At 40.3% G+C, this 22,972-nt stretch overlaps 1 protein-coding gene across 2 annotated transcripts in view; it reads left to right on the top strand.

Moving 5' to 3' along the window:
* Positions 1-22,972, top strand: part of IQGAP2 (IQ motif containing GTPase activating protein 2) — a 284,130-nt gene that overhangs the window by 236,518 nt on the left and 24,640 nt on the right. For both annotated transcript variants that reach the window (XM_082457089.1, XM_082457090.1), the window contains exons 21-28: positions 1,148-1,356; positions 8,438-8,587; positions 11,579-11,742; positions 13,912-14,136; positions 15,375-15,515; positions 15,867-15,951; positions 16,376-16,608; positions 19,088-19,220. In XM_082457089.1, coding sequence (XP_082313215.1) covers positions 1,148-1,356; positions 8,438-8,587; positions 11,579-11,742; positions 13,912-14,136; positions 15,375-15,515; positions 15,867-15,951; positions 16,376-16,608; positions 19,088-19,220 — 1,340 coding nt within the window. The remainder of the gene's footprint in view (positions 1-1,147; positions 1,357-8,437; positions 8,588-11,578; positions 11,743-13,911; positions 14,137-15,374; positions 15,516-15,866; positions 15,952-16,375; positions 16,609-19,087; positions 19,221-22,972) is intronic.

Genomic DNA, 22,972 nt, shown 5'->3' with positions numbered 1-22,972 from the left:
AATTCTGAGCCTGGAAGCAGAATTGGACCTCTAAAGCTTCCTAAGGCTTTTCTTTGACAAGTACCAATCAAGACCATCAGATGGGGAACAACGGTAATACAGATGACTCTAGATTTGGTTGCTCATGATGAGTTCATGCTGTTAATTGTGTTGTTGGTTGAACTCTGTGTTCCTTAAGTGTCAAAATACCACACAACTAAACAGAAGTATAAGGAAGCTTGAGTAGGGCCTTGGAAGTAAAAGAGAGGATGGTTATTGAGGCCGCCACAACTGGGCTGGGCTCTCTCAAGTCATCTTTTTGTTGCTGTGTCTAATCGTTCAGCATTGAAGGTCCAGGTAGTTTCTTCTTAGAGTTTACCCAGAGTAGATCTCATCACACACCTTAAAAAAAATTTTTTTTTTCAAAGTCACAGTGCAAGAGAATTAAAGCACAATTAAGGTTCAAGGCACTACGGGAAAGCCCTTGTAGAATTTATATAGATATTCCTCTCAACGACTGAGCCTGGTCTCCTAGGTGCTGAATACCCTCCCTGGTCCATGCTGAAAGGACAGGGACCTAATTCAATTTTTAAAACTGCTTCATTTCTGCCAAGTAGAACATGTGTTCCAGTTGTCATTCTGTCGGCTCCTGTTAGACCTTACAGTTCGCCCTTGACGGACCTTTTCTAATTCACCTTTCACCTAATTCCTGCTCCTTCCCCAAGGTCTTTTGGGCTGAGGGGAAAAAAAACAAAAACTCTTTCTGCTTCCTGCAGCAAGAACAGAAATCTCTTATCTGGCTCAGCCACAAGCTCTCAGAGCCGGGGCAACTCATGTTAGCATTCTTTCCCAGGTTCCTCATCAATAAGACACTGATAGATAGAACTGTCTCCTCAGTGCGTGGTCCTGGGAACAGCCTGAGAGAGGGCTGATAAACGGGTGCTAGACGAGGAATTAGTGAGGCCCAACCTTATCAGTGGCGTGCATTTATTTATATGATCAGTTTCCTCGTCCAGATTTGACCTGAGGCAGGATGATTCACTCTGGAGATCAAGCACGTCCATCGCTCTATTTTTCTGTCAATGCTTTATTTAAAGACCTGGTTTCTTTCCTACTGATGATCCGTTGAAGCATGCCCAGTTAAAGCACGCCTTTCCTTTCCTTGCAGTTGGCTCTGAAAACCCGCCGTTAACAGTAGTCCGCAAATTTGTACACCTGTTGGACCAAAGTGACTTGGATTTCCAGGAGGCGCTGGAGGTAGCACGATTAAGGGAAGAAGTGGTGACCAAGATCAGAGGCAATCAACAGCTCGAGAAAGACCTGAACCTGATGGACATTAAGATTGGGCTCCTGGTGAAGAACAGGATCACACTGGAGGTCAGTGGGGTTTGTGGGACTCTTGGTTCCCAGAAGAGAGAAGACGCTCGTATATTTGCCCACAGCACTCTGGTCCAGCTAAGTTCCTTTGGAGTCCAGAAGGAGTGGCCCAAAGTTTATTTACCATTTTCATTACCACTTTATGGTCTTAGACCTGCAAAATTCTGTGCTCCCCTTTTATGACACTTGGTAAGACTTCTTTACCATTCTGAAAGGAAATTTATGTGAAATAAAACCAACTTACATATGTACCTTCATAGCAAGGCTAAGGCCTTTCTATAAATATAAAAGAGAAATTCAAAGAAATTAATTTATAGTAAAAATACATATTTCAATATGAAAATACATGGGCCTGATGCCATTAGATGTGATAAAGTTACCAGAGACTTGGGCCTCTTCACAGAATAACCACAGATTGAGAGAGCTACAGATGAGACTGGTCAGGTGAGTGGTGGAACTGGCCATGAGTTCTTTTTTCCAAAGTGGAGAACAACTCTTTGTAATATGCCCTTGAACGGCAAAGTGTGGTCTCCCTCCACCCTCCACCACTTGACATGGAATTGCCGTCCTAGAAAATTAAGTTTATATTAAAATTGTGAGGATCTATGTTGTGCTTATATGTAAAGCGATTAGATTCTAGGCTCAAGCAATTACGCACAGAATTTTGACCTACGTGAATGACCAGCGGGACATTAAAAAATCCAGCCATGCGAGATGTGGACAGTTATTTACACAGGACCATCCTACAAACTTCAGGACAGCAAAGCATCTGTGTCCTCCCCAGGCCCCGCTCACTGGAAGCCAGTGGTGTCTCCAATCCATCAGCTGTTAGCCCTCCCCCCTCCACATTTCCAAAATGACCCCATACAGAGTGATATTTCCCTAATAATAGCCTCCAAATAAATAATGCTGTAGTTTTTTATCTGTGAGAAACCTGCCAGTGTCAAAGCTCCCCAAAACTGTGTGAGAAGTGTCATTTTTACCCAAGAAAAGGAGATTCCAGGGTAAGACCTCTCTCCATGTCCCTGTTCCCATGCCACGTCAGTTTTCAGAAAACCAACAGGGCAAGGCAGGGGAAGTTGACCTTCTGGACGCCCTGAGAAGGCTACAGTGGGTCAGAGGTAGAGAGCCAGCTTCTGGTGTGGTTCTGGAAAACTACCAGGTGAGCAGGCACGGGAGGCTACCAGCCAAATGGACATGGGAACGCCTCGCTCTTGTCTCCGGCCCTCACGGAGATGCCAGCAAAATAGTGCAGAGAAAATAAGGAAACGAGAGCAACTCGTAAGACAGGAAATGATCATCTTTTCTAAATATTAAGGGAAAAAACTACAAATTTAAAAGTTCTGCATTTAACTCTATTTTCATTGTTTTATCCAGAAAAACAATAGTACTTTAGTCTTTAAAAAAAATAATAATGTGTATTGTTTGACACATATGAAAACTTATAAAGTATAATATATTCCAGAAGGTCCTTGAGAGAATGCCTTTTATAGCTTTACACTGCTGTTTTACCCTACTCCCATAAAGTTGTAAACAGGAAATGCCTTGCCTTTTAAAATAAAGGCTTAGCTGCAAAAGAGTAGTAGAAATATGTAGCTTGTGGAAATACAAACGTGGCAGATTTTCAGATCTTTATGAGTGTTCAAGATTTTTTAAAGCATTACTAATTGTTAGCATTGTGAAACAAAGTTAATTTTTCGACTTATATTTTCAAACACCAAATATTTATCAAACACTGATTAGAAGTTAAACTAATGATTCTTAAGGACATACTCTTGTCTTATCATTAATAGTAGCATTTTTGGTTTGATGATAAGAATAGTGCAGTTGAAGTTTTATTTACAGTAGTGAAATAATGGGGAACAACCCAAACCCGAAAACAACAAACAGAGGACAGTAGAACCAGTCCGACATGTATGTTACAGGGGAAAGGGTTGCAATATAATGGAGAAGAAAATAGTACCTAAAACAGTACGATTTCATTTATTGTAAAAAATAGATATACACTTAAGCTAAAAGAAAAAGATTAAGCTATTTTTCTTTGCCTGGTAGAATTAACCATATATATATATATTTTTTTTAACATCTTTATTGGAGTAAAATTGCTTTACAATGTTGTTAGTTTCTGCTGTATAACAAAGTGAATCAGCTATATGTATACATATATCTCCATATCCCCTCCCTCTTGTGTCTCCCTCCCTCCCTCCCTATCCCACCCCTCTAGGTGGTCACAAAGCACAAAGCTAATCTCCCTGTGCTATGCAGCTGCTTCCCACTAGCTATCTATTTTGCATTTGGTAGTGTATACATGTCCATGCTACTCTCTCACTTCGGCCCAGTTTACCCTTCCCCCTCCCCATGTCCTCAAGTCCATTCACTATGTCTGCGTCTTTATTCCTGTCCTGCCCCTGGGTTCATCAGAACCTTTTTTTTTTTTTTAGATTCCATATATGTGTTAGCATACGGTATTTGTTCTTGTCTTTCTGACTTACTTCACTGTGTATGACAGACTCTAGGTCCATCCACCTCACTACAAATAACTCAGTTTTGTTTCTTTTTATGGCTGAGTAATATTCCATTGTATATATGTGCCACATCTTCTTTATCCATTCATCTGTCGATGGACCCTTAGGTTGCTTCCATGTCCTGGTATAGTTTTTAATTTTTTTAACAATGAGCATATGTTGAGAAAAATGTTTAAAGGGAAGTGGCTTAGTTCTTACAGAGCAACTCTAGCTCTCTCTAGTAACCATGTGTCTTACAATTCTTTTAAAATTGGCGTTCCTTCTGGAAACCTCAGAAAGTCAGTGGACGAGTGAGTGAAGTAGCTAATACTGGTTTTAAGCAAAAGAAGAGGTTTTGAAATGGAGACAGACAGCTGAAGTAGAGTTTCTGGGAGGCATAGGGAGGAAGAAAGGTCTAGATTCAAACTAGCTTGAAGGAAAACCAAAGTAGAAATTGAAAGTAATCTTGAATTGCTAAAATTCCTATTGATGGGTGTGTCGTATCATGTGAGTGCAGACTTGAAGGCCAGGGCTTTCTGTAACCCAGGATTGAAATTTATTGTATGGCTTAATTAAACTTCTTTGCTGCTTTATGAGCATATTTCCTTGGGTATGTTCCTTAACCTCTCTAAGCCTTGTTTTCTTCACTGGAAAATGTGCTAAGTGCCTTACGTGGATTGTTTTTATCTTCACAGAAGCTCAGTAAGATTGCTATCATTAAGCCCATTTTATAGATTTAAGGAAACTGAGTCTTAGAGAGGTTAACCTGAGCAAGGTCACAAAACTAACTGTGCTTTGCAGATACTCATATTTTTATGACTCCAAAGCCCAAGCCCTTTGTCCTAGTCCACACCTTCTACAAAAGTGCATATACTCTAGCATATTACCTGCATGCAGATATCCTGTTACCAGGGGAAGGGAAAAGATGGTGGCAACTAAGGCAACATTGAGATGTGGGAATATTATGAACAAGTTAAATACCGTTGCTCCTTCGAACCAGTATTCCTCAAATGCTCAATATTTATTGATAAGAATAGAGGACATGAGATTTCTATTAATAAAAAACCTGTGCCTCTCTTTGGAACCCCTGTCTGGGTTGGCCTTTGTCCCCTTCTTCAAGCTTTCCAAAGCAAACCTCCATTCACACCAGAGCTTTTGTGAGCCAGGTGTAATTTCACAGGGAAGACAGAAGAAGGGCTTATCCCCCTGAAGCGTGCTGCTCTGTACTTGGATCTCCAGCAGACAGACGTTCCCGTGGCACAGCTGCTGGCTCTCCTCTCCCCTCCCACTTCCCCTGCAGGGCTCAGCGTTTGACTCTGCTCTTTCCCTTCCTCCAGTGCTCTTCCTGTGCTGTCTTCACCAAATCTGTTAATAATGCGAAGGAACTTGGTTCTGCCCTAGAGCTTGCTTACCACCCCACCCTCTGTTCTCTTCTGTATATGTCAGAAACATTACCCTAAAGATGAAGTCTGCAGCAAAACGAAGGAATAGTCTCCAGTTTCCAGAGCTACTTCCATTGCAAGTAGTTGGGGGACATTGGGGGTGAGGGAGGCCAGTGATGGGGAGGTTAAGTACCAAGATTTTTTTTTCTTCCGTATATTTAAAATCAAGATAATCAATTTATTCCATGTATTTGGGGGAACTGAATCTCTACACATCACCAGTTATCTGAAGAGGAGAAACCTGGGTTAAATGGAACCATAAGCCGGTTAGTCTAGTGATGTCTTAGGACTTCTTATAGATAAAGGGTATCAGGCCACCGCCTGTCTAGACTTCTCCTGAACCTCCATCTGGAGGTAACTACGCTTCCTTTCTTCATCTTGAATGTGATTTATATATTTGTGAAATAAGGGGGGAAATGTCGCCTTCTTAAAATTTTTGTAGAAATGAAAGTCAAATTCCCCCTTTCCCCATATAAACAATTAGGGGAACAGAAGTAAAGGATTAAGTCAAGTTACCCCTCTCTAAGCTGAGAATGAAGAAAAATAAAGTCATAGGCCTGGAAGGCAATGGACGTAACCACATAGAACTATCTAATCTCAAAGCTCCAAGGGTTGTTTTGGTTTTTTTTTTTTTTTCTACCTATGAGCTGACCCCAGCTATGGGAGAAGAGGGGTGCTGGGGGGTAAATAGATTTGGAGCTTGTCCTGTACAGTGGTTCTCATCCGCAGGGATAATTGGAAATGGGGACAGGCACGTTTTTTGTTGTCAAAATGACAGGAGTCCCTACTGGCATTTGGTGGAGAAGGGCCCAGGATGCAAGATGGCCAGCAGTGCGCGCACAGCAAAGCATGGTAGTGCCTGCAATGCCCGGAGGGCCCCCATCGGGACTGGTGGTGGAGAATCCTGACACTGGCTGCAAACAGAATCGTCATGTGGAGGCTGGGCTAAGAGCTCAGGGAAGCAGATGGAAAAAGTTTTAGGAAAAACAACTTTCTTGCCACCTACACTCTGGGACAGCGACCCAGTGTTCAGTGGCAGAGGAGGCATTCTAGAGCTGTGGCTTTCATGTAAGTCACGTGCCATTAGTGAGTCATGAAATCAATTTAGTGTATCACTTCAGCAGATTTTAAAAGTGGAATAGAATAAAAGCAAATTGAAACGATCGGAGTGTGCCCCAGTAGTAAGAATAAGCATCCTTTCGTATAGTGTGTGTAGGTAAGTTTACCAATAAAAGACATAAAATGTATTTTTTACTGTGGGTCTCTGTAAAAATGTTTGGTAGATCCTTATCTAAACAACCTACTCTGGTTCGTGAGCCTTTAAGCCCCTGAAGGGGACACAGTAGCCTCAGTGACCTCTTGACAATGTTTCCAGCCACACATTTTCCACATTTCCCTGAAAATAGTTAAAGGAGCATGATTGGGAGGGAAAACCCTTAACTTTGTTAAATATTTAGAGGCTTCTCTTCGCTTCCATTTCTAATTTCTACATTGCCTATTTTTTTGCAAGTGCTTCTATAGATTCAAAAGATATAATTCATTCTTTTAAAGGTTACAGTTTAGTAGTGTTTAGTATATTCCCAAAATTGTACAACTATCACTTCTGTCTGACTCTAGAACATTTCATCACCCCAAAAAGAAACCCCAAAGAAAATGTTCTGGAATTAGATTGTGATGACAGTTGCACAACCTTGTGACTAGACGGAACACCACTGAATTGTACTCTTTAAAAGGATGAATTGTATAGTAAATGAATAATATTTCAATTGAAAAAATACCCATATTCATTAACAGTCATTACCTATTCACTCCAACCCCCAGCCACAGCAACCTTTAGTATACTTTCTATCTTGATAGATTTGCCTGTTCTGGTTATTTCATATTAATAGAGTCACACAATATGTCATCTGTTGTGACCAGCTTCTTTCACTTAGCATAGTGTTTTTAAAGTTCACCATGTTGTAGTAGCGTAAATCAGTACTTCATTCCTCTTTATTGATAAATAACATTCCATTGTGTGGATACACCACATTTTGTTTGCCCATTTATCAGTTGATGGACACTTGAGTTGTTCCCTCTTTTCAACTGTTACGAGTAATTCTGCTATGAGCATTCATGTACATGTTTTTCTGTGGACATATGTTTTCAGTTCTCTTCAGTATATACCTAACAGTGAAGTTGCTGGGTCACATGGTCACCTGTGTTTAACTTCTGAGGAACTGCCAAATAACTGTTAATGTTGAGCATCTCTTCATGTGCTTATTAGCCATTTGTAGGTGTTCTTTGGGAAAATGTCTGTTCACATCCTTTGCCCATTTTTTAATTGGGTTATTTGTCTTTTTATTTTTGAGATGTAGGAGTTCTTTATAGTATATTGTGGATACAAGTCCCTTATCTGATAAATGATTTGAAAATATTTTCTCTCATTCTATGGGTTTTCTTTATTGATAATGTACTTTGAAGCACAGAGGTTTTAATTTTTATGAAGTCCACTTTATCTTTTTCTTTTGTTGCTAGTGCTTTTAGTGTTGTATGTAAAAAACCATTATCTACATGCACAAAGATGCATGTACAAGAAGGCTCCCTACACACTCTGAAATAGTAATAAAATGTAAAGAAACTAACTGTCCATCAAAAAGGAATATGATTAAATAAATTATCACACACACACCCCTAAAAGAAACCATTGCTTAATCCAGGGTAACAAATATTTTTACCTAGGTTTTCTTACAAGAGTTTTATAGCTTTAGCTCCTACATTTAGTTCTTTGATCTCTTTTGAGTTAATTTTTGTTTATGGGATGAGGTCTGACTTCTTTCTTTTGAACCTGGATATCCAGTTGTCCCAGCATCATTTTTTGGAAAGACTATCCTCTCCCTGTTGAATTGTCTTGGGACTTACATTACATCCTACGAACAAATGCGTACAGCTTTGGAGAACAAATATTACAAAAGCCAAATTCACCTGCAATTTGGATTTTCTTAATTTCTTTAACATTCTCTGTCAGTTTGTTTCTTCGTGAGGGAAACGTGGAAAATTAATCTTTCCAACTGTGTGTGTCTCAGGGTGTCTGAGAAGGAAGGAGGTAAACAGTACCAGCATAAAAAGTAGTAATTTCATAAAAATTTTTTCCAGGATGTAATTTCACACAGAACGAAACTGAATAAGAAAAAAGGTGGAGAAATGCAAATACTGAATAACACTGACAACCAAGGGATCAAAAGTTTGAGTAAGGAGAGAAGAAAAACACTGGAAACATATCAGCAGCTTTTTTATCTTTTACAGGTGAGAACAACTTCTTTCACTGTGAGTTTTGGGTAAATGCTATGTTCCCGTTGGTGTTTTACAGTAGATCTTGTCCCATGCTAAGGCTATAATAGTTTACATGTTCTGAGCACTATTAAGTACCAAGTGCTATTCTAGGTGCTTTATATACATTATCTCATTTTAATTCTTACTACAACCCTGGGAACCATCAAAAAATAATTTACTGATATTCCCGTATTACATGTGAGAAAACTGAGACACAGCCAGTAAACGGTAAAGCAGGGGTATTGGGACCCTGGCAGTTTGACTTAAAACTGCAGTCACGCTCTTCATGACTACATTATACGGCAGTTATCGGCAGAAACAGTATAAATCTAATAATAGCATAAGCAGATGCTGTCAAACATGAAAAAATTAAAGTAACTGTATGAAAAACAGATCTGTACCAGAACCAGACTGCCCTTCTTTTGAGGAAGGAGCCAGAGAGTTTGGATTAGGGAAATGGGATTCCTTTTTTATTTCATTATTTCCATGGCATGACTGTGATCTAAGTGAACAGTAATTTTCCATTGCTTCAAGAGTGTGGGTGAGAACTAAGCTGAACTGGTTACGGCTGGACTCTGTCTGGTGGACTAGCTTTTTGTTTGTTTGACCATTGATCAACCTCATCCGCCCACCAGCACATACAATTAGTCCCAAAGGAAACAGTGAGCGATAGTGAGAGATAGCAACGAAGCCTCCCCTCGGCAGGTGTCCCTGGGGCCGCTGCTGGTGGCAGTGATTCCGTCAAGGCGTGGAGATGCTTCAATCTTTGTTTGAGGGCATTAGGTGCACAGAGAACACATTACCCAAAACAAATGAGGTGTGGCTAGCCTCGCTGAGAGAAGAGACGTTAATTTTGGTAGAGCTGAGAATTCTCTACTTAAGAGTGGATTGGAGAACAGGTGTAGTACTCCAGATGTCCACCATGTGGCAGCATAGAAGGAAAAAATGTTAAAACAGAATTGTCCGTGGAATCCAGTGCTTAACAGCTTCCTTTCCAGAAAGAAAGGGGGCTCGCACTAGGCAGGGAAGGTTTTTTGTCTGCTGAAATTAGGTTAATAGTCATCCACCAGTTAGAAATTTAATCTTAAGCATTTATCATTTTTTTAATTAATTTTTATTGGAGTATAGCTGCTTTACAATGTTGTGTTAGTTTCTACTGTACAGCAAAGTGAATCAGCTATACGTATACATATATCCCCTCTTTTTTGGATTTCCTTCCCATTTAGGTCACCACAGAGCATTGAGTAGAGTTCCGTGTGCTATACAGTAGGTTCTCACATTTATCATTTTTGACATCCATGAACTTCCAAGTGTATGAAGCTTCTTCAGGATTTAGTTTTCTATTGTTGGATTTTGATAGAATTTGTGTCATTTAGGAAGGTGAAAATTTAGTCGCTGGCCTAAGATTTGTATAGTTTACCCTGTTATGTAAATGGAGGCTCATTAATGGGAAGGAGAAAAAGCGTAGGAGCGTGTTTAGAATAATTCCACAAGGTTTATTCCCTAAACGATCCAAAACTGATAGAACCAGAGCATGACCATTCAGTTGTACTGAGTGAAGTGTCAAAAAATCATTTATTTTTCCTTCACCTTTTCTCCTCTCTGCTTTGGAGACATTAACCCAAGACCAATGAGGAAGCTATAGAAAAGCAAACGGCGTGGATCCCTTTCGCCTTTGGAAATTCTTAGCCAAAGTAGCAGGGCAGCTAGTATAGGTTTTGCTATGGGCTTGTCTCTTCTGTATGAGCCTAAATTTAAAGTTTTTAGGTCATCTGAGAGGAATGAGGCTTCTTCGGCTTTAGAGTAATTTTCCTTCCTCAAAAGCCCATATGCTTAGTGTGGGAAAAGAATCACCCCAGAATGCTAAGAAAAAGGTTGTCCTGAGCTGCTTATTCATAAAATTTCAGCCAGTCATTATGAGCTTGAAAGTAAATCTAAGTGGTAAACTAAACTAGAATTAGGGTTTTCTTCAAAATTTTAAAGCCAAACTGCTTGAGACTCTTAGATACTGGTTTCCATGTATGGAAAATTTTCTTTTCTCATCGGAAGGAAGATGAAGACTAGGACTATCAAATTTCTCTGTCATCTTAATATTATATTTTTTCTTCTAACCTCCATCTGGTTGGTGTAACTCCTTCAGAAAAACCACATTACCATGAAGACTGGTGCTACATCTCTTGAACTCCATCCTAAGCTGAGCTGCAAATTTTTTTTTTATTCTTGTCCATCTTTAAATTTTTTTTTAATTTGAAGAGATTCTCTCTTCGGATACCAGGTCTATCAGCCACCCCCCTCTCTCTTCTCTTCTTTTTATCTTAGCCTTCTGGGGTGATTCTTTTCCCACACTAAGCATATGGGCTTCTTGTCAGGTTCTTCTGGCATTTCCCCCATGAACTATCCTGACCTTCACCCCTCTGTTCAGCCTCCCTGCCTCACTCCTACCTTCATGCTTTCTAAAACATCATGGCCATCCCACTGTCTCCACATGTAAACATATCCTTTTCTTTTTCTTTCTTGTCTCAGAATATGGGATGTGTTTCCTTCTATTCATTCATCAGTCCTTCTAGGACAGTCTATTTAGCTCAGCCCTTGGTCCCTTCTTGCCAGTCTCTTCGGATACCAGATCTATCAGCCACCTACCGCCTCCTGTGTTTCTACAATAAATATTACTTTGTGTCTCCAAATGGTGTAGAGTGTACATAATACAATTATACTCCATTAAATATGTCATGATATAGTATATAAAATTTAAATCCTACCGTAACTTTCTAGTATAACTTCCTATAGTTTAGTCGTAGTATTATCTGCTACCTTTTAAAGTCTTAATATGTGCCAGATACTCTTCCATATGCTTTATACATAATAAGTCATTAAAGTGCAAGGAACTGGGGACTCCTCTCTGCTTTAATAATATATTAACATATAGTTTTGTGGGGGGGGGTGTTTCTTCTCGCTTTCCTTCAGACAAATCCTTTGTACCTCGCTAAGCTGATTTTCCAGATGCCACAGAACAAGTCAACTAAATTTATGGATACTGTTATTTTCACCCTATACAATTATGCTTCCAATCAACGGGAAGAATATCTACTCCTCAAGCTTTTTAAAACTGCTCTGGAGGAAGAAATAAAGTATGTATATAAGTATATATGTAAAAATACCAATACCTTTTGTTAGTGGTGGCTATCTCTGATTTACTAAAATAATTTTAAAGTTATTCTTGTAAGTTATTTATACATATTAAAATGTATCAAATTTCTTGAGAAATTGCCATATCATCATAGATATATTCAGGTACAGCTTTCTCCCAGCAGTGGTATCTTTTCTAATTCTAAATTCACTCTTGATTTTGCAAGTATACAAAGCTCTTTGAAAGTCAGTGAGGGCTTCCCTGGTGGCGCAGTGGTTAAGAATCCTCCTGCCAATGCAGGGGACACGGGTTCGAGCCCTAGTCCGGGAAGATCCTTCATACCGTGGAGCAACTACACCCATGCGCCACAACTACTGAGCCTGCGCTCTAGAGCCCGCATGCCACAACTCCTAAAGCCCATGCACCTCGTGCTCTGCGACAAGAGAAGCCACCGCAATGAGAAGCCCGTGCACCGCAACGAAGAGTAGCCCCCGCTCACTGCAACTAGAGAAACCTCATGCGCAGCAACGAAGACCCAATGCAGCCAAAAATAAATAAATAAAATAAATAAATTTATATTAAAAAAAAAGTCAGTGAGAAAACCTAATTAAAATTATGTGAGTAGTAAAGCCATAAACAGATGAGGATAATGATCTCTGCTAAATAGTTTTTCCTTCTTACTGGAATTTAAGCTGCTGCTAATTTATTTTTTACTCAGTTAATGTAAAAAATGTGTAGGCAGCTATAATGAATGGGGGTGGGGGGGGAACCCATGAGAAATGCCCTTAGCCAACTAGATGGATCTTAACTGTCTTCCTTACTTCTGGATCCCTTAAGCAATGCTAATCCTATAGGTCTCTGAAGCTATTAGCCGGGCACCTCTGCCCTCACACTGTCTATAAGGCAGCATGAGAAATAGGATTCATGAGAAAATGCAATGCTATGCAGTAGGATAAGGTAAGTACTAAATGAATGATAAGCACAGTGTAACAGATCAGAAGGATGGAAAGAAAAGTGCCGATACAGTCAATCGATAAAGATTGTATGGAAGAGGAAGGAGTTGACCCAAAACCTTGAAGAATATCTACAGTTTTTATAAAAAGAAATGGAAAAGGGAAATAAGGCACTATGGTGATAGAAACAGTATGGGCCAAGGGGCAAGAAAGAAAGTAGATTAGTCTAGCCAAGAGGTGACTTAATTAGTGACCACCAGGAAAGGAAGGTTGGGCCAGATCATGGGAGACACTGAGTATAGGCCCAAGTGCTGAGGCTCTTTTTACTTTCAGGGAAGGTGTGCAAGGTTTTTGACGTGACCACATTGAGTTTTTAGAAAATTGATCTGCTAGCCATGTATGAACAGGATGAATTGGAGCTACACAGTTCAGGGAAATGGGGTGGGGTGGGGGGGCGTGCAAAGGAAAAAGGCACAGATTAGGTTTTCAACACTGAGTTTGAGTTTTAGGTGTAGAACATGTGGGTGAAATATCTCCAATATCTAGCAGAATATTGGAAATTCAAGGCTAACTCCCAGGAAAGAGACAGGGAGCATCCTAACTTGTATACCGTCACCCAGTGTTATTATTAGTCTAGGTCCATTTTTAGTTCATTCCTGCCTTCTAGATTGGAATTAAAGCTGAGAAATTATTTTTAGATCCTTACATTTCTTAAATAAGAAACACTCATCTTACAAATGATAACTTCCTTTTATTTTTTTTAATACAGAAAATTAACGGGAGATTCTGAGACCCACTCAGTCTTCCAATAGCCCTGATAAATTAGAATCAGGACATGCATTGTAGATCCTGCTCTACAGGCCCTGTTACCACTGTAAACCTTTGGCCAAATAGGTCAGGCATGTTGTCTAGTGATGGAGGCAGATAGAATGGTCATACTTAGAGAGAAAGCTTTGCCCTAACTTCCCACAAGTTTCAGACTCAGAGGTTGTATTACAAAAGAGCATGTGGGCCATGTCCACCAAAAGTCTCCTTTGGCTCAGGTGTGCTCATCAGATAGAGACGGGAGATAGCTTCCTTTTAAATCACACCGTCTTTGATCTTCAGTGGAGAAAAATATAGCCCCCCCGAAGCCCTTGCCCACCAGAGAGAATATACACTGTTTAAAACTCTATCCATAGAGGCAAACCATTTTGTTTGGTCTGGGCCTTTTTTAGATCAAAGGTGGACCAGGTCCAGGACATAGTTACTGGGAACCCTACAGTCATCAAGATGGTCGTCAGCTTCAACAGAGGTGCCCGTGGACAGAACACACTGCGCCAGCTCCTGGCTCCGGTGGTGAAAGAGATCATCGATGACAAGTCCCTGATCATCAACACAAGCCCCGTCGAGGTGTACAAGGCCTGGGTGAACCAACTAGAAACGCAGACTGGAGAAGCCAGGTAGCAAAGCCTGGGCGATGCTGGTTTTCAGTCGTGTTTTATGATCATTTTTATGTGTATATTTATACATACTCTTAAACTCTGTTAAGCTCTGTTAAAAGAACAAAATTCACTGTGCAAAGTCAGTTTTCAATCTAAGATGTTGTCACCTCCCTTAACATACCCATGCAGGCCACATTCTTGGACTCCTGCTCATCTTAGTAGTGCATGGTATTTTCAGATTTCGGTACCAGTTGATTCCCAAAGCCACAATTTCTGTAGTTCTCTCCCTTGGTTTTTCTTTGTTGTTTCTAAACCTAGGCCTAGACCTGGACATAGACCTCTTCACCTGATAATACCTACTTTTTTTTTTTTTTTTTACAATTTTCAAGTGAGTAACTTGAACATGCAAGCCTCAACAAGCCGGGTGGGATTGGCTTATTCTAGGTAGCGGTCTGTTGATCCAAGCAATCCCAGCTTTTAATTTCCTGCAGAAGGATGCCACGTGAAATCATTGAGATATGCACAGAGAATTACGTGGGTGGTTGTCACAGCACTGTTTGTAATCACAAAAGTTGGGGAAGGTCAAAATATTTAGCTTTGGGGAATCTGTTAAATAAATGTTTATATAACATAATGGAGTAGTAAGTAACTATTTGGAATGGTGGTATAGAAATATATTTGTTGCCTGGGTAAACTGTTCATAACGTAGTTCTCAGTTGTAGTTTGGTACAGTGACTCATTTTCTGTATCAAAAAAAATATGCATGTATATACACACACGTAGGATCTATATGGGATGTGTATAGACACGAACTGCATTACACCCGTATACACGCATGCGTAGCAGAGGACCAGAAAGTTATACACTAAAATAAGGAAAAGTAGTTGTCTCTGGGGTCAGTATTGTTTTCTTGTTGGCTTATATGCAAATTTTTCTGTAAAGAGTATACTGCTCTTTATAATTTAAAAGAGAGAGGGGGAGAGAGAGAGAGAAAGTTAGCTGGGTCTACATTACCTGGGTCTGCTTGTTATTTTGCCAGAAGAGCCCAAATGGAGAGCCTGGAGTCACCCTGCTGTTCTGGTGGCAGAGGGTTCCATGTGGGTTCTCCCCTGCCCCAAGCAAACATTTTATCATTGGAGTTGGTGGGCAAACTCTAGTTCACAATACAAAGCTTGATGGTAGAACCAACCTGGCAAGGATACACAGGCTTGTACCTAAAGCCCCCAATTAATCGGAAGCGCTCGTTGTGGTTTCAGCAACCTGCCTTACGATGTGACCACAGAACAAGCTCTGACATACCCAGAAGTGAAAAGCAAACTGGAGGCATCCATCGAGAACCTGAGAAGGGTCACCGACAAAGTCCTGAATTCTATCATTTCTTCCCTTGATCTACTGCCGTAAGTTGTATATGTAGCAGCTTTAACTTTCTTCGCTAGAAGTTCTTGAAATACTATGTAAAATAAACCCCTGTAGTGAAGATAGGAGTTTTCCTCATATTGCATTTACTAGTTTAAAAGTTTGCCAGCATTTGCACTTTAAATTCATAACTGTTCTCCAAAGAGGGAACAATACAAAACAGCCCTCAGGTACGATCATCCGTGGCAGTCCTGTGATTCCGTTACCATCTCATTTTGTGTTTAATTTTTAGGAGAACTGCATGGCTTTAGTTGACTGGAACAATTGCTGTGTGTTTCTTCCTCACTTAGCCTTTTTCCATGATTTACTTTTGTCATCTGTTTTCCACGTAGTTATGGATTGAGGTATATAGCCAAAGTACTGAAGAATTCGATCTGTGAGAAATTTCCCGATGCAACAGAAGATGAGCTGTTAAAGGTAGATTTTCAAGGGTGATTTCACCATAGCTTCTCTTGGGGGTAGGAGCCAAAATTACCAACACACCATTCTGTAAAATTTTTCCGCTTATATGACTACTTATAATAAGCTACAAGTCTTCTATTCTAATGGCTCTCAAGAGTATTGCTATGAGGTTAATTGGGAGTTCTTATACATTATTGAAGCTCTTTATATTAGAGAATTTGGGGGGGGGCAGTAGCATATTTTCACCAAAAATAATTTTGTTAACTATATTAGTAATGTGTGATTATATTCACTACCTTTACTTAGCTCCTTGTTAAGATTCAGATCGGAGAATGATTTGCTGTCTTGGGAAATGTCAGTTAATATTAACTTTTAAAAAACCCTCCAAACTCTTGAGTTTTCTCTCTCAAAAATAGTCTTTTCTCCTACATCACTCCAGATTGTTGGAAATCTCCTGTACTATCGGTACATGAACCCAGCCATCGTCGCCCCAGACGGCTTTGATATCATCGACATGACAGCTGGAGGTCAGATAAATTCCGACCAGAGGAGAAACTTGGGATCAGTGGCCAAGGTCCTTCAGCATGCAGCCTCCAACAAGCTCTTTGAAGGAGAAAATGAGCATCTCTCATCTATGAACAATTATTTATCAGAGACGTATCAGGAGTTCAGGTGAGAGGTATCGTTACCTTTGGAGAAACTTGCAAGATGGTGGGCAAGAGGAATGTGTGTTCTGTGCCCAGAGCTGGGCTTGGGGGCAGGAACCTCAGGGGGCTGCCTGCATTTCTTGTACTGCTTGTTGCTGTGGAGAAAGAGGAGGGAGGCCGAGCAGGCCGGGTTACTTCTGTCTGGTGTTCCCCATCCCCCCACCACCCCCAGTGCCCCTGTTACATTGAGTCATCCCCATATGTATGATTTCTGCTATTGACAAAAAGAAATATTTAATCTTCTTGGTATGCTATAGGCTTGTAGTACTTAGAATTAAAGAAATCAAAATAGCTAACTTCTGCTTTTCTGAACTTAAAAAGAGGGTATCATTTTGTCCATTCAGGAAAAACGTGTCCATTCAGGAAAAACTTGCCTTATCTGCATCAAACAATAGTAGGAAACTGAGTATTCGGTTTGGGATGGTTGGGAGAATCCAGCTTCTATGTTTGTTGAGGATTGTGTGTGAATATGTTCTGTTCTATTCTCGAACATCTCTTAAATATACATGTAAGACTTAAGTCTATTGACTTTATAAGCTCTCCAAATTGTATCACTGATCATTCCACGGGGATGCGGGAGGAGGACTGAATCCAGCAGGAAGATTCACTCACCCTGAAGCTCTCTGAGGAAGCACGTTCATCTTGGCGTTCGCTTTCTCTTTTCTGCCATTCAGCCAGTCATACAAGTATGACATCTATGTGGCCTCTTTCACGCCTCACTTGGAAAATGATAATTTCCCATTCCTCAGTTTTCCTGTAGATTAGTGATTTATCTGCTGACAAAGGTAGTTCATGATCATTAATCTCTTTCTGGAATTTGTGGCCTCTTGTGAGAAATTTTCCCCCAATCCTCTTACTATGGGAAGTCTTGATTTTCTCAAGCTGCTAATTTTAGGTCTCCTCACTGACTAAAAAAGTAACATCCATTTCTTGCAAATCCTTATCTGCTATTAGAACCTCTTTTTACTTCCTTTTTTCTCAGATTATTCCTACCAAACATCTGTGTTTCCAACTCTTCTTCATTTAAAAGGAAATAAAACCAAAAGCCTCCCCTCATCTCTTAAATTCATCTATTTTTTTTTCTCTTCCACTCATATTAATCCTTTGTGTTCCTCAGCAACCATGAAAAATTATAACCAAAAAAGTGCAGGAAGACCAGTTGTCACGTGGGAGCATGGCTGCCTGCCATTTACCCTGCCCCGGCCTTGGGGTGGGAAGGCACAGGTCTTTCTGGTGTACAAGCCTTGGGTGCCCTTAGGAGATACACCAAGGATAATTTCAGGCATATGAAACATTTGCAAATTTATGGAATAAAATATCTACTCTACCTGTGCAAAGAATCCCTCCTAAACCATGATCGCAGCACACCTGGCTTTTCTCCATCTCTGTTGAAATTTGCTGCAGCTTAAAATAGCAGACTTTTTAGAGTCTGAGCCCTGGAGGAAGGGAGCCTTGTATGTATCTGTGTGTCTGGTCTTAACAGCCTTTCCAGCCAGCAACTGTTGTCTAGATCAACTAAGAGTAGAGTAGGCTTAACTTGAATTTTTGTCAAATTGGTAACAGAAACTCTGAAAGGGTGTTGAAATCCCCAGGAGTTTGTGCCAATTAAAGTAGCAAATTTGACTAATTGCTTTTTGGATTGTTTTCTCTACAAAGACTTGATTCTTAGATCAGGGAACATTAGTACTGACTTTTTGGCGGGGGGGGGCGCTGTGTTGGGTCTTCGTTTCTGTGCGAGGGATTTCTCTAGTTGCGGTGAGCGGGGACCACTCTTCATCGCGGTGCGCGGGCCTCTCACTGTCGCGGCCTCTCTTGTTGCGGAGCACAGGCTCCAGACGCGCAGGCTCAGTAGTTGTGGCTCACGGACCTAGTTGCTCCGCAGCATGTGGGATCTTCCCAGACCAGGGCTCGAACCCGTGTCCCCTGCATTGGCAGGCGGGTTCTCAACCACTGCGCCACCAGGGAAGTCCCAGTACTGACATTTTTGTGTAGATTTCAGGGGGCATTTTTAAAATCGTATTTTTTAAATGACCTGCCCATAATTTGATTACCTTGGGTCGGTCACAGGGCCTAAGGCCCTAAATGCTCTGTCTGTTCCTTTCTGAGGACCTGGGTCCAACATCCGGAAACATGGACTCGGCTTCGAGGTCCAGAGCCAGCCTTGGAAGGTGCTGGAACAGGTCCCCCGAGGTGTGCAGTAGAAAACAAAGCACTAGCCATCACTGAAGATTTCCTCACCATTTTGATAAAGCCATTTTATTAAAAAATTTGACTCTGTCTTAAGACTTTTGGGTTTTTTTCCTTTTTTAGGAAATATTTCAAAGAAGCATGTAATGTCCCTGAACCAGAAGAAAAGTTTAAGATTTCCTCACCATTTTGATAAAGCCATTTTATTTACAAACTTGACTCTGTCCTAAGACTTTTGGTTTTTTTTCCTTTTTTAGGAAATATTTCAAAGAAGCATGTGATGTCCCTGAACCAGAAGAAAAGTTTAATATGGATAAATACACAGATGTGGTGACAGTCAGCAAACCAGTCATTTATATTTCAATTGAAGAAATCATCAGCACACATTCAGTAAGAGAGGCTGGAGGAGGGTCTTAGCAATGGACACGGGGTTCAAACGTCTGCTCTTGAAAATGTTTAGTTTCTACAGGGTGTTACTGTAAGCATGTGCTCCTACTCATGTTCTTAACCTAAAAAAAACTTGAATTATTTATTCCCTGACCCTTATACATTGACTAATCTCCTTTTCCCGAACAGGAAAAGTTTACTTTTGACATGATACATGTATTCCCTGACTCTTGTGCCTTAGGAAAACTCCTCTCAAGCAAGGAGAGTTTATTTCTTCCGTGATCCAGTTACGGTCAGGTGGTGAATGTGCAGTTTAAGCCCTGAGCCCCGGCAGCCCTGGTATTTTCTCCACCCACCAGGGCCACAATGCCTGGACCCCAGAGTCGGTCTCTCCCCCTTTTAAGAATTCTCTTCGCATTTCCAGTAATTTTCTGGGAAAATGAGAATGCTCCCTCTCTTCTAATGTTTGGACATAAAGAGGGAGGGGATAAACAGGCTGCTCTGGGTTGGGGAAAAGAAGACATACACCCCACACCCCAACAGTAGCCGCCTACAAAGAATCGCTTCTGTTGTTCTGGAAAACCCCATTTCTTAGAACCAGGCACTGTCAGTCTGCTATGTCATAATGTCTCCCTCTGGTTCACGTGCAGACATCACCACCATCAACCAGTAGCCTGTATTAGGTGCATTTTGAGGGCAGGACAGTTTTCTCGGCATGGTGAGGTTCTTTGTTTGTTTGCTTAAGACCAAGTAGAGCTTATTTCCTGAACCAGCTAGGTTCTTAAAGCATAACCTTTTCAAGAACAGTTCTGGACATGACTACTCCAAGCTAAGTCCTGAGGACATGCGAGAAATCCGCCCAAGACCTCCAAAATCAGAACCTGCATTCTCACAAGACCCCAGGTGACACAGATACACACTGAAGCTCAAGAAGCCCTGGTTAAGGATGCACCCAGCTTCAAATGATACACACAACTGGCGGAAAGCACGACAAATACACACCTCTTAAAGGGCCCGCCACTCCCCCAACCAAACCAGATATACTAACAAGTGGCAAAATTGGCTGCTCAGAATTTCAGTCTTCATTTTTAAACTCTTCTAAGTAACTAAACCTTAAATATGGGTTAGAAAGAAAAATTGGATCTACTTTTGATTTCCCTCTTTCAGGGTTGGGACAGGGAACCTCCTTGATATATGCAACAAGCTCTCCATCAGTGTTTTGAGTGACCCTAAACAAAAGAAGATCTGAGTGACCAGCTGAGGGAGTGAGTGGGTTGATTAAATAAAGAGGCTCTACTTGTTTTCCCTATATATAAACACCCCAAATCACCAAGCAAACACATCCAGTATATGCACCACTTGCAAAAATAATTTTCTAACGAACAAGTAGACTCGTTCATATTTGAGCCACGACCCATTTATCTATTTTTTATGGCAAATTTTTCATCTCAAAAAAATGTCCACACGTTGGCTGCACATGTGCTGAGGGCAATAGCCACATGCAGGAAAAGTGAGAGATTCTTTCCCAAGGAGAGCTGAGAGACAATGTTACTGTATTAATTTAGACTGTTACTCTTCAAGGAGAAATAGTCTGTTCCTTTTGTTAACAAGAGTTGAAAACAGAATCCAATCCTGGGAAACATAACTTGTAACCAGTTTGGAATTCCATCACGTGTGATGTTGGAAGCAGATGTAATAACATGGGAGAAATGTAATTGCAGGGAAAGACTGTCCTTGTTTACTGTCTGTCTCAAGTGAGGAGGTGCCTACATGCAGACACAAGCACGGCAGCGGCACGACTTGCCACGCCTGTGGCCACGTACTTGTCCCTTGTTCTCTAAGGAACATGTAGAACATTAGCTCTTTAAGGAGACATTTTCCGGAAATTTTGATGTTCTGTCATTATCAGGATAAAGAGTAGAAGCTGGCTGCCTAAATCATCCCTTCCAGAGACAGCAGCCCATCAGCTGTCCCATCTCTTCAGAGAACTAGAACATAAATTTATCCATCTTGCTTATTTTGTTCTTGTCTCTGACTTACCTTACCCCAAAATATCCTGTGTACTACTTCCAGATTTCACTGTGTCTTTCTGTCATCTGTGTTATTTATATAACATCTTTCTTTCAATCTAACCATAGTAGAAAAACTAGCGTGTCTTAACAATGGACAGAACTTTAAAAGTAGTTGAATAGAGTTGCTTCCTTGAAGCTATGCATCTGAGGCCCCCTCTCCCTTTCTTAAAAACCCAATTTGTAAGTATCAGGGAATGTTAGGGAAAATTCAGCATTAAACAGATAACTCTCTCCTTCACTAATCTTAAAGATTAAAAGAGAATGGAAAAGGAAGTAATCAAGGCAGTGTTGTACTGGCATAAGGATAGACATACTGGTCAATGAGATAGAACTGAGAGTCTAGAAATCTTCAAATCTGTGATCAATTTGTTTTTGACAAGGGACTAAAACAGTTCAGTGGGCAAAGAATAGTCTTTTCAACAAATGGTTCTGGGACAACTGGAAATCCACATGCCAAGAATGAAGTTGGACCCTTTCCTTTCACCCTATACAAAAATGAACTCGAAATGGATCAGAGACCTAAATATAAGAGCTAAAACTATAAAACTCTTAGAAGAAAACATAGGAGTAGATCTTTGTGACCTTGGATTAGGCAGTGGTTTCTTAGATATGACACCAAATGTACAAGCCACAAAAGAAAAAAAAACCAAAACAAAAAAACAGATAAATTGGACCTCCTCAAAGTTGGAAACTTTTGTGCTGTAAACATTGCCATCAAGAAAAGACAACCAAGGGAATGAGAGAAAATAATTGCAGATAATGTATCTGTTAAAGGACTTGGATCCAGAATACATAAAGAAAACCTACAACTCCATGGTGAGATAAATAATCCGATTTAAAAATGGACAACTGTACATCAAATGACACAATGAACACAGTGAAAAGGCAACCTACAGAATGGAAGAAATATTTGCAAATCATATACTGTATCTGATAAAGGGTTAATATCCAGAATATGTAAAGAATTCTCACAACTTGACAACAACAAAAAACAGCCCAATTTTAAAATGAGCTACAGACCTGAAAAGACATTTCTCCAAAGAAGATATAGAAATGACTGACAAGCACATGAAAAGATGCTCAACATCACTAATGACTAGGGAAATCCAAATCAAAACCACAATGATTTTGCCTCATTGTATAATAGAGACAGCCTATAAATCTATCATTTGGTTTGGAAAAAGAAAAAAATAAAAACACGAGATACCACCTTACACCCATTATGGCGGCTACTATAAAAACAAAAACAAAAACCAGAAAATGTGTTAGCAAAGATATAGAGAAGTTAGAACCCTTTTATACTATTAGTGGGAACGTTAAATGGTACAGCTGCTATGGAAAACAGTATGATAGTTTCTCAAAAAAATTAAAAACAGATTCAGTTCTGGGTATATACTCAATAAAAAGCAGAGTCAAAGAGACATTTGTACCCTCCTGTTCATTGCAGCATTCATTGTACAGTAGCCAAAAGGTGGAAATAACCAAGTGTCCCTCGACAGATGAATGGATAAAGAAAATGTGGTACAGACATACAATGGAATATTATTCAGCCTTAAACAGGAAGGAAATTCTGATATGCTACAACATGGCTGATCCTTGAGGATCTTATGCCAAGTGAAATAAACCAGATGCAGAAAGACAAATACTGTATGATTCCACTTATATGAGGTACCCAGAGTAGTC

The sequence above is a fragment of the Balaenoptera physalus genome (genome assembly GCF_965194825.1).
Source record: "Balaenoptera physalus genome assembly, chromosome: 3".
NCBI lineage: Eukaryota > Metazoa > Chordata > Mammalia > Artiodactyla > Balaenopteridae > Balaenoptera > Balaenoptera physalus.
Note: the sequence above shows the minus strand (reverse complement) of the source record. Positions and strands in the feature narration are given on the sequence as shown.